The sequence below is a fragment of the Balaenoptera acutorostrata genome, chromosome 14 (genome assembly GCF_949987535.1).
Source record: "Balaenoptera acutorostrata chromosome 14, mBalAcu1.1, whole genome shotgun sequence".
Classification (NCBI taxonomy): domain Eukaryota; kingdom Metazoa; phylum Chordata; class Mammalia; order Artiodactyla; family Balaenopteridae; genus Balaenoptera; species Balaenoptera acutorostrata.
Genome location: NC_080077.1, coordinates 71,194,780 through 71,207,363, shown reverse-complemented (window position 1 = coordinate 71,207,363; position 12,584 = coordinate 71,194,780). Strand labels below are relative to the sequence as shown.

At 42.1% G+C, this 12,584-nt stretch overlaps 1 protein-coding gene across 1 annotated transcript in view; it reads left to right on the top strand.

Moving 5' to 3' along the window:
* Positions 1–9,890, top strand: part of C14H6orf163 (chromosome 14 C6orf163 homolog) — a 38,052-nt gene extending 28,162 nt beyond the window's left edge. The window contains exons 5-6 of the mRNA XM_057527641.1: positions 2,252–2,454; positions 8,582–9,890. Coding sequence (XP_057383624.1) covers positions 2,252–2,454; positions 8,582–9,017 — 639 coding nt within the window. The 3' untranslated portion in view covers positions 9,018–9,890. The remainder of the gene's footprint in view (positions 1–2,251; positions 2,455–8,581) is intronic.
* Positions 9,891–12,584: the final 2,694 nt, after the last annotated feature.

Genomic DNA, 12,584 nt, shown 5'->3' with positions numbered 1-12,584 from the left:
TGCTATGAATCACCATGTCCATGAGGTAAAAACAAATCTGGGACTCAGATGGCCCAGATCTTCCTCCATGTGATACCTGAGAGAAACTTCTCATGAGGGAGGCATTGTGTAATAAAGGAAGGTCTGTCAAACACCTGCACAGTAAAGAGGATGGATTTCATGAGGCTGTCTCTTATCTCCAGATAGAGGCTGATTCACTCAAAATGCATTTCAGTAAAAGTAATTTAACTGGAAGGCTTTCCATTGAGTAAGAACACTGCCAAACAGTAGGTCATTGAATTATTTTTTCGTAGCTTTAAATAGGTATTGGACATGCTGTATGAGGCAGTAAAATGATTTTGGTTTTACTAAACCATTACATAAAAGAGGGACAGAGTTTAATTCTCTGAATCCTAGTTCAGAACCCAGTCAAAATAAAGGGCTGGTGTGTCATTTTTAAATTCTATGATTCAAATAGAAATGTATTATGATAATACTTCATCTATCTAAGGCTCAACCATTCAGCAATCTCAGTTACTGGAAATGTACTTGAAAACCCAGAAATGATCCCTAAGAAGTTAAAATATCCCCTAAGACGTTAAATAACGGCCTCTGACTACAAGATAGAGACTCAGGCTTATTACCTGTAGCAGAACCTTCCATTCCCTGCTCAGTGATTGTCTCTGAGAGACAGGGAGGAGGAGGGAGGGAGGAACCTCACTGTCTTCTAAGCCTGGACGGCGTTTCTGGAAGGAAAACAAACTGATGAATCTCTGGAAAGACCCCAGCATCACAGCCAGCAATGAAGCGGGAAGCTGGTGGGCGAGAATCCTGCTTTTGTTTCTAGTTCTTCCACTGACTCACTCTGTGAAATAACTTAGTTTCTTTTGCTTTGTTTTTATTCTTTTTTAAAAAAAATTTTGTTTAATATTGGAGCAGAGTTGATTTACAATGTTGTATTAGTTTCAGGTGTACAACAAAGTGATTCAGTTATACATATACATGTTTCTATACTTTATCAAATCCTTTTCCCATTTAGGTTATCACAGAATATTGAGCACCTTTGTTTCTTTATGTTCTCTCTTATCCCTGAAGCAGATACAAACTGACCTTTAAATGAAAGTTTTGAAACTCCTGGATGGAATTAATTGCCCCTCCTTTCTGGCGTGTATTTCTGTTAAACCACTGGTTGCAGGATGGGGTCTGGGTCTCCTCTGCTAGGCAGCGAGTCCCGAGGAGGATTCCAGCCTCCTTCTGTCTGTAACATCGGGCCTAGCACTGTGCCTGTCACACTGTGCTGTCAGTGGACATTTCCAGGGATACAGGGTTTTCCTTGGGAGCCTGTTTCCCTCAGGTCCTGGTTTGGCAAGTGCCTCCTCTTTTTACTAGGCTGAAGGCTCCACAGGTCCTTCTACCCTGGCACAGTGGAGCCCTTGCTCCCGTCCCCTTTGTGAACAAGGAAGAGCCCCTCAACGCGAATGAGCTGGAATGCTCCAGAACGACAGTGGGGACTGGCAGGCAGCTTCCTGTGACTGCGGTCGTGTGCGGTGCTTGCTGCCCGGGCCTCAGGTCTCCTCCTACCCGGGAGACTCTCATAGTCATTATTTCTGCCATTTTCCAGGACTGACTTCCTAAAGCAGTATCGTACTCTGTATTTCTAATCATGAATAAAGATAATAGGACACTAGAGAATATTTGGACAATCAAGAAAAAATACCCGTGACCCAATTACTTTTCTTTTTGCAATTCCTTTCCAATATTATCTATATACGTATTTTATGCTAAATAGTTTGTGCATTTCTGATTTTACTTAACATCATTATAAATGAAACTTTTCCATATAGTATACACTCTTCTTTATTTTTTCCTTTTAATAGCCATGTAATATTCCGTGGTAAGGATATACCATTCCAGTTTTTTTCTTTTTCCATTTTTTTCTGTAAAAAAATATATTTTTTTATTGAATGAAAGATTCTTTAAATTCTATGGTGCTTTACAATTTTCAGAAGTTTCACACACATGATTTCATACAACCCCATAATCCCCTTTTTTTCCCCACCCCCTGTATTGCCCCGCCCCCTTCCCTCTCCCCACTGGTAAACATTAGTTAGATCTCTATATCTGTGAGTCTGCTTCTTTTTAAAATACACTCTTCTTTTAAATCATTAGGTTTAACTGGTGTACATTCCATCGGGCAGATGAATTATGATTTGAATAACGTTTTTAAGCATCAAAGCTGTAACACCTAAACCTAGTTTTTCTGTTGCTTAAGGAAATGGCATCTAAGACCAAGATCGAGTTGCATCAAAACATGGAGGAAGAACTGCAGCGAGAACACCTGGCTGCCGAGCAACGCATGGTCCACAGGATCCAGAGGATCATGATGGAGTGCCACCGGGAGAAGGTCCAGGCCGTGGAGGAAGCCCGGGCCCAGGAGAGGCACATAGCCCAGGAGGAGATCCAGGCCCAGAGAAGGTACTCCAGGGGGCACCCCTGCAAATCAGTGTCTTACTCTGTCAGAATCAACTTGGAGAAAGGGATAAGGTTGAGGCACATAGGTGGATATTTCCCAGCTTTTGTGTTTTTACATTTTTAAAAAATTTACTTATTTTTTATTTTTATTTTTGGCCGCATTGGGTCTTTGTTGCTGTGCGCGGGCTTTCTCTAGTTGCGACGAGCGGGGGCTACTCTTCGTTGTGGTGCGCGGGCTTCTCATTGCAGTGGCTTCTCTTGTTGTGGAGCACAGGCTCTAGGTGCATGGGCTTTAGTAGTTGTGGCTCACAGGCTCAGTAGTTGTGGCACACAGGCTTAGTTGCTCCGTGGCATGTGGGATCTTCCCGGGCCAGGGATCAAACCCATGTCCCCTGCATTGGCAGGAGGATTCTTAACCACTGCACCACCAGGGAAGCCCTGTTTTTACATTTTTATTATGGAATATATCAAACATAGAGAACAATATATAGTGTATTGTAGAATGTGTGTGTGTGTGTGTGTGTGTGTGTGTGTGTGTGTGTGTGTGTGTGTGGTTTAAAGAAAAATAACACGAATACTCAAGGGCCTACCAGCCATCTGAAGGGATTGAAAAGTTCCATGTTCTTCTTCAACCACATTTCCTTCCTTTCCCCCCTCTTGCGAGATAACTACTGTTCTAAAAATTGTGTTTTTCATTCTATATCTCCAGTTTTAGGGGAGAAGAGGAATCAAGAAATACTTTTTCACAGACACATATAAGTCAGTCTTCACATTCTCTAGCCCATACCATACACTACTGTGGATGGGTTACTTTTGGTCTTTTTCTTATTACACAAGTCATAATGCTGTAAACGAAGTTGACCTTATGGAAACATAGAGAGCAAAAATTGCTAAGTCACTGCTTCCTACCCCGTCCCTGTCTCCCAGAGACAATCATTTTAAAGAACGGGGTCTGTATCCTTCTGTGCCCTTTGATGTATTTACAGCCTTATATATGTGCATAATCTGAAATAATTTTTACATAAATTGGATCATATATATATGTGTGAAAAATACCAAAGGAACCATTTTATATATGTAATGAACATTTGATGGAATTGGCCAGTTTTAACAGGACAGCAGTCAGGAGCCCTAGTGGCCAAGAGAGAACCTCGGTTTCCGGGTGTTCAGCGACCTGACCAAGCTCATGTAGCTGAAGCAGCAGGACCAAAACTGAAACCTTTGTATTCCACCTCCCGGACTAGGACTTGTCTCTTGCTTTGCTGCTTGAGTTAACAAATCTATTTGTATATAATTAATGAGTAAAATCGTCCTTGTTAGAACTGTTTAGAATAGGGCCAAAGGTAAAATTCTGTAGGGGATGCAGATAAATAGGAATGAAGGCTGCAGCCGCGGCTATTTCGGTGGTCCCCCCTTCTTGCACAGGCTGTAAGTCACTGTGAGGCAGAGGAGGAAGAGGCAAGAGGATTTCAGGAGAAAGTTAGAGAAGGCGGTAACTCCTGAGTGAGCTGTGATCCAAAGCAGTGGAAGGTGGTTCTCCTCTCCCTCTGCTTCCCACCCTCCATCTGCAGGAGCTCTGTCCATCCTGAAGGAGCTGCTGGGTCCTCTCTTCACACACACCGGCAGCCTCCTGCTCCCTCCTTCACTCTTTCGCTTTTGTCGCCCTTTGGCCCTTTCCTCTGTGAGGTTCAACAGCCACCTTTCATTAAGCCAGTTGACTAAGATTAGGGAACTGCCATGCCTGTTATTTAAGTATATCCATCTAGAATGTCTGTTTTGTTATTGATGTGTCCCAAGTGCCTGGCGGAGAACCTCACGCATGGTGGGTGTCCTTTAAATAGTTATCAAAGGTTCAAGTTTGTTCCAATCAGCTGAACCCACTCTGCAGCACACCAGGTCTTATTTCGAGACAGTGCTAGATTCTGGCGTTCTTTAGAGCATTCGCAGAAATTAATATATGGAGAAGGGCCGCTGTTGAGAATTCCACTGTGGGTCTCTTACTTGGCTCTAAACTTTCACTCAAGACTTCAGGATTCAGAATACTTACATATTGTGACAAATTTGTTAAATGCTCAGAAAACTTTCTTTGTGGGTTGAGGTGATTGAGTTCTAAACAGATTATCTAGGAGACACTGTACTCTTTCTCTTAAAGGTAAAAAAAAGAAAAAAGAAAGAAACATCTTGCTCGGAAAGGTTCTAAGTATTTTCTCGCCCAAGGCAAAGGCATGACTGAAGTGACTGCTCAGGGATGTGTGTGTGGTCATGGCTGTAATTCCTGGTGACAGCTGCCCTTTATTCCACACTAGACCATGCAAGGCCCTTTGTATGCTTCTCATTGAATCCTCATATCCCTTCCTGGGGGATTGAGTCGTCTTTCATATCTTCAGATGAACATGCTGAGTCTTAGAGAGAGACTAAGCAACTGCCCAAGGTCACCTGGAGAAGATACAAACCCTGGTGTGTATGATACCGAAGCTTGTGACCTTCCCTTACGCTGCCCTGCTCACTTCACCAGGGGTCATCAAGTGCCTTCTGGGGATGTGGTTCTGAGCTCGGGCACTGAGGGGTAAGGCTCTTGCCTTAACATTATGTGATGTAACTAAAGCATAGCTGTCCCCTTTGAGCAAGGCTAGAGGGACTTGTGCAAAGAACACATGGGTGCTGGAGGAGTTCTCGGTCCTGGAAAGATCAAGCAAAGAGTGTGTGGGCTGTGTGGTGAGGTGGGTTTCTTGGAGGAAGTTAGTCTTGGTTTGGGCCTTAGAGAGAAGGGAGGAGGTCCCATTTGTGAAGGACTGAAAAGAGTGGAGACAGCATGAGCAAACACATGGAGTTGGGAGTTTAATGAGGCAGAGCCAAGGGGAGTTGGGAGCATTAATACCCCAGAGATATAAACGCGCTGCTGAAGGTTGGACTCTGGAGATGCCTCCTCTCCTCCCTGCCCCGTCTGATGTCTACCGCCCCAGCTTGGGTATCACTAATCGTCCTGCAGACCAGGTGCAATAGGTTCCCAGCGTCTCAGGTAGAACATCAGAATATATTTTCCTTATGAGCTCATTGTGGGCTCACCTGGCAAATGATCTGCTATGTTCAGTGTTTCTCCAAACATTGGATGCACAAATGAGTTTTGGAAACAGATCCCTGCATAACTTAGGAATTGCCTATGGAGAAATGAAGTGTTGGTTTTTACTGTACCAACACTGGGAAAATAACTGGCGAAAGTTGGAAAGGACATTTAAAAAAAATATCAGATCCTTTTAAGCGAGAACAGATTTTGGTAGTAAGGAGTTTACTCCTTAGGGGGCTGTCATGGAGGGTGGGAGCTGGTGTCATCTAAGGTACACTTTGAGCAGATGTACCTGAGATCAGCTCTGGTGGAGCTTTTTAGTCAGCCCCTTAGATGGACACCTCCTCTGTGTGGGTCCAGAGAAAGCCAGGCCAATCTAGTAGGAAGCTCACACCTGCTTGTGATGGAGCCGTGGTTCTGGAGAAGGGGTGTAACTTCCTTCTTGGGGATTTGGGGCTGGCTCAAGGAAATGCCTTCCAGTTCCTTCTGATCTAAGCACCATAGGCTCTAATCATCATCTCCACAATCTCACCAACATCCTAAAGATTTTATAAATCATCAGCCTGAATCCTAAGGTTGTGTGTAGATGCACCTTCTGAACACTATCTATGCCTCTACTGTCCTGTGACCTGGGCTGAGAATCAGGAAGTTGGTTTTGATTCCTCTTCTTTCTGTAGCCCCTAAATCCTAGCAATAACGAATTCTGGCACTTGTGACTTTGTAATATTTCTTGGATTTCCCCCTTTCTCTCCCTCTTCCTATCCCTGTCTCTTTCATCATTAATTTAGATCATTGTACACTCAGAATGTTACAAAATAATACGAATTGGTCTCTTACTTCACCCAACTCGGATTCAGTTTACCTGATATTATCAGAATAACAATTCTATAATTAATTATTTATTTATTTATTTTTGGCTGTGTTGGGTCTTCGTTTCTGTGTGAGGGCTTTCTCCAGTTGCAGCAAGCGGGGGCCACTCTTCATCGTGGTGCGCGGGCCCCTCACTATCACGGCCTCTCTTGTTGCGGAGCACAGGCTCCAGACGCTCAGGCTCAGTAGTTGTGGCTCACGGGCCTAGTTGCTCCGTGGCATGTGGGATCTTCCCAGACCAGGGCTCGAACCCGTGTCCCCTGCGTTGGCAGGCAGATTCTCAACCACTGCGCCACCAGGGAAGCCCCAGAATAACAATTCTAAAATGTTATTTTCAGTGTGTTGCCCTCCTGATAAGAAATGTATAGTGATCTCTTATGCTATTGAAGCAGGCAATGTTTTCTACGGAAGGGCAGGAACTCTCCGATTTGCTCCATTGTGTGAAATTGAACAATAACTGTCTCCCCAAGCCTCACTTTCCTCACCTGTTATGCGGGAATAATAAGAGGTAATAAATACAAATAGAACCAGCTTCAGTGGGTGAAAATTAAATGAGATATAGTGCATGTAAATTGCTTAGCACAGTCCCTGGGACACAGTAAGTACTCAATAAATGGTGACCCTTGTTATTAATAACGGATATAGCCTAGTTGGTGGGAGAGGGAATGAGAAAAATAGCATAGCAGCTGGAGAGGCTCAGGACAAATGATGTTTACCTCCAGACTGGGAAAATCTGTCAGGTTTGAAAGTCAAGTTGAAAGAATCAGAGACTGAGAGAACTGCATCTTGGAGGGTAGAAGCTGGGGTAAGTCTTGGAAGGACTGTATTAGACTAGGAGGCAGAGAGGGGAGGGTTTTTATTAACAACCATAAATACTCAAATTCAACATTTGTAGGTTTTTTAATCCTCAAATCTTTAGAGGTTCTATTCCAACTAGGTATCAGGAGATATCCACCAGAAGTGTATCTTAGTGGCTAAGAGATTTGCCCTGAACCCAGACTGCCTGGGTTGTAGCACTTGTTTTGCCACTTTTTCTAAATAAGTGAAATTGAGCAAGTTGCTTGACCTCTCTGAGCCACAGTTCCTCATCTATAAAATAGGCCTCATAGACAGAACTGCCTCATAGACTTTTTTGAGTAATCATTGAGTTAATATATTAATCATTGAGTTACTATTGAGTTTATAGTTGGCTGCTATAAATTCTATATAATTATATACATTATAACCAGAGGCCTATGAATTCATTCAGCAATGGTTCTCAAAGTACGGTCCCAGACCCTTTCAGCAGGTCCCCAAGGTCAAAGCTATTTTCTTAATAATACTAAGATGTGATTTGCCTTTTCACTCCATCTCATGAGTATGTAGTGGTGTTTTCCAGGGTTTTATGATGTGTGATATCTCAACAGATTGAAACAAAACAAAAATCTAGCGCTTTTTTCTATTAAGCCAGACAGTAAAGAGTTTTGCCACAAATGTAAAATAATGCCACTTTTCTCACCAAAAGTTTTTTGATTTAGAAAAAATATTTTTCCTACGAGGTGTTTTATGTTAATGTTTAATGGATTTATCGATACTTCACATGAATTTATAAATGTTTGTTAAATGTCTGACTTTTAACTTTTAAAACTGTTAGGGTCACTAGATATAACCCATATGAACAAAAGTCCTTTGGGTTTCTTGGTCATTTTAAGAGCGAAAAGTGATCTTGAGACCAAAAAGTTTGAGACTGCTGTCTTAGAGTATTGCTCAGATAGAATCAAGAGTAGGGCTAAACTCACCCTGTGAGACAGTTTACTCCCCTCTGGCTAAAGGTGAGTAGCTGGGTTGAAATATAGAAATACTTTCTTTGGGGGTTTGGAAATCTGAGCCTATTTCTTCATTTTTTTTAGAACTCTGCATTCATATTTTTCTGACCACAGTGGACTCGAGTCCCTAAAGTTAGCGTTAGACACTAGACTAGTGGCCTCGCCCTAGCCCACAGTGGGGAAATCAATGTGCTCCTTCCCTGCTCTAAAAAATATTTTTTTATTGTTAACATCTAATCAAAGCTCATCTCTACGAGCCTGTCTCAGACTGGTGACTCATGTAAACCATGAAATCATTTCTCCTACATCTGCGGTGAAAGACAAAATCTTTTTTTTTTTTGGTGGCTAATCCATCTAACTATTAATATTCAACCCTTATTCCTTTCTGTAGAAAGGCCATGGAGGAACTTTTGAGAGCTGGTGTCACAGTTATGAAGGATCAAAAGAAGAGTGTGAGCCATCTGATAAAGGAAAAAGAACATGCGATGAACGTCTACTATTGCGTGGCTCAGAGACAGAAGCAAGAAGAGGTTCAGGAAGTGCTTCAAGAAGCAGAGAAAACACATCAGGCCACGCTTGGAAATGTGATGGACAAACTGCTTAACACGCAGGGGGAGCTGCTGTCCATGGCGAAGCAACTGGGAATCATGACAAATTGGAAAGATTTCCTGGAGGAGGAGTTACAGGAAACCAGGGTAGCGTTTCAAAACTACATCAATTATACGTTTCCGAAGCTCTCACCGGGACATGCAGATTTTATTCTGCCAGAAAGAAGGAAAACACCTTCCAATCTTCTTACTCAGGAGAACCAAGCAACTCTTGATTAGAAGTCTTCATCTGAAATGGCACTACAAAAGACATTGTTCTAAAGACTAAATAAATTCCCTCAAAAACCATTTATTGATCCCCGGTTATGTGCAGGGGACTAGTGAGCTGTGAGCATTTTGATGGAAAACCAAAATATTCAAAAGCACATTCCAGGCTACAATGAGGTTCCAAGTCTAATGGAGGAGAGGTAACAGTGAGGGGGGTCAAAACTGACTAGGAGGGAAAAAGATTTCTTGGAAGAAGTCTAAACATACTTCTGTATCTGGCTTTACTCACGTTTACATCAGACATTTAACTATTTTAGTATTTGTTGCAGTTAAAAAACAGTAAAGGGACATGTTCTTAGATGGTTTCCATTGTGGAGAGGTGTGTCTAGTAATCCAGTATGTCTAGTAATCTAGTCTAAAGATTATTATTTGGTGAACTGCAATAGCTTTGTAGGAAAAAAAGCAAAATTTCTCAGATTCAATAGGATAAAACTTAAATTCTGGGAAGCCTATATAAAATAATTCAGAAAGGACTCTCTTATATTTGCCATTTGTGAAAGAAAAATATGTCTTTAGAGGTCAGATTCCTTGCCTCAGGGATGGGGAGTCCCCTTATGTTTATACCCAAGCCCAGGGGTGCTTGGAGCTCATCTCCTGTAGGTCAAAATGCAGAAAATCATTCTGTACCGCAATGCTCAGGACCAACAAATGTCAACATCTACTGAATTAAAATGGAAGAAAACCCAAGCCATAAAGACTGCTCCAAAAAAATCTATCCACTTTAATGTAGCATCCTTAAATTATTAATCACCAACTTATATTGGTGGCTTTAAAATTAAATACCTGGAAAGCCATTTTCAGTAAATTAAAAAGTGCTATTGTCAAGCAGGCCTTAGGTGGATTTGTTTATATTGACCGGTCTGGGATTTCCTAATGATAAAAGTAGTGATTTGTTTACAACTGCATAATGGACTACACTCTCCTAGTGTTTAGCTTCCTGATTCTGCAGGACTGCTGTGGTCCATACTAATCGATTGCCTAGGGGCTGGAAGTCAGAACATTTATACAGTACTTTACACTGCTTTTTCCAGCACGTTCTTCTCATAGCAGTCAATGGGATAGGCAGGACAGGGGTGGTTGTTATCCCATTTTGACAAATGATAACATGAAAACTACTATGTATGTATTTGCATGTGTGAAGCACTTTTTTTTAAGTTGAAGTATAGTTGATTTACAATATTGTGTTAGTTTCAGGTATACGGCAAAGTGATTCAGTTATATATATATATATTTTCAGATTATTTTCCATTATAGGTTATTACAAGATATTGAATATAGTTCCCTGAGCTATATGGTAAATCCTTATTGTTTATTTTATATATAGTAGTGTGTGTATGTTAATCCCATACTCCTAATTTATCCCTCCCCCACCTCTTTCCCTTTGGTAACCATAAGTTTGTTTTCTATGTGAGTCTGTTTCTGTTTTGTATATAGCTTCATCTGTATTATTTTTTAGATTCCACATATAAGTGATATCATATAATATTTGTCTTTCTCTGTCTGACTTACTTCACTCAGTATGATATTCTCTAGGTCCATCCATGTTGCTGCAAATGGCAATATTTCATTCTTTTTATGGCTGAGTAATATTCCATTGTGTATATACCACATCTTCTTAAACCAGTTGTCTGTTGATGGGCACTTGGGTTGTTTCCATGTCTTGGCTAGTGTAAATAGTGCTGCAGTGAACATTGGGATACATGTATCTTTTCAAATTAGGCTTTTCATCTTTTCCGGTTATAAGCCCAGGAGTGGAATTGCTGGATCATATGGTGATTCTATTTTTGGTTTTTTAAGGAACTTCCATAGTGTTTCCATAGTGGCTGCATCAATTTACATTCCCAACAGTGTAGGAGGGTTCCCTTTTCTCTACATGTGAAGCACTTTAAAAACCTTAATATTTAATCCTCACAATGACTTTTGAAAGTAATTATAACTGCCCCCAATTTATAGAGAGGGAAACCGAGGCTCAGGGAGATTCAGTAACTTTCTCCAGGGCACACAGCTAGTGACAGAGAGGGAATTCAAAATATCACAAGGCACAGGCAGATGGTTACATGAGAGAGACCTGGGTTTTGCAGACTTGAATAGATAAGAACAGCAGCTGACACTGGGGAGTGCTAGCATGCGCCAACTGTGCGTACACAAGTGGACTCATTCATGTTCACAGCAGGCTGTGAAAGGTAGGAACCATTAACACAGGCACAGACAGGTCAAGTCACTTTCTCAATGTCATACAGCGAGGAAGGGTCAGAGCCGGTTTCAAATCCACAGAGTCAGTCTTCAGCCCACGCCTTCCATCATTATTTTTGTTCAGATGTAAAGGCTTTGGTGCCTGGTTGGTTGACTCTGCAGGTGCGTGTCTTCGTGGCTTCTCTGATGAGGACCAGAAGGACGTGGTCTGTCCTCTACGGCATGCATCGTTTTTGTCCCTTCTAGAAGTGAAAGGAAGTTGTACCTAGGATTGTGTGTCTGAGTTATTGGAGTCATCCACCAGATTCGCAGCTGAGCACAAGGAAGGAAAGCAGAAGGAAAGCATCTTCTGAAGACGTTCACTTCATGGCCACAGTGAAGGTGTATCTTTTGGTATCAGTGATACAGTGCGTAACATAAAAAGAAAGCAGGCGACTTATTTTTGGTTTGGAAAAAGGAATCTAGCTTCTCAGGCTTCAACCAGATTGGAATAAATTATCTGTGTTTTTAGTATTTTCCTTGTTTATATTGATACTTCACCCTCAGCTCTCACCCCAATCCCAACCGTTAGCTCCCTTAGGGTTTTTAAAGTAATGTGGATGCTTCCAATAAGGGCAGAGTTAGAGATCTTGTTACTGTCCTGATCCCAGCTTGACCTGCCCACCAGAGGACTCCTCCTCCCGCTTCCCCACAGTGCTAATCAGCCCCCCTGTTGTAGGGGTGATCACAGGGGGTTCTGTCAGGACAGACTGACCTGATCCCAGAGCCCCACTTGCTTTTCGCCTTAGAGCCTGGAGTCAGCACGAACCACGGAGGGGAGGGGACCTCTTCAGTCCTCTGTTCTCATTCTGCTCTGCCTGTCCCAAGGCCAAATTGAAGAAACAGTATCTTTACTCTTACCCAAATCCTTCACTTTGATCACTTCAAACCACAGTTCTTTCTAGCTTGAATGTCTCCAAGATATACCCCTGAGAATTAAAGTTCAAAGTGGATGGATAATCTGCTTTAAAGGGCAGAAAAAGCTGATAGTAAACTAAAAATGAGACCTCCCTCGTATTTCCATAATCCCATCTACGGAACTTCTCAGCAGTCTCTTTTATTTTTTATTTTTTTAATACATTTATTTATTTATTTATTTTTGGCTGCATTGGGTCTTCGTTACTGTGCGCAGGCTTTCTCTAGTTGCGGTGAGCGGGTGCTACTCTACGTTGCAGTGCACAGGCTTCTCATTGCAGTCGTTTCACTTGTTGCGGAGCATGGGCTCTAGGTGCGTGGGCTTCAGTAGTTGTGGCTCGTGGGCTTCAGTAGTTGTGGCTCGTGGGCTTC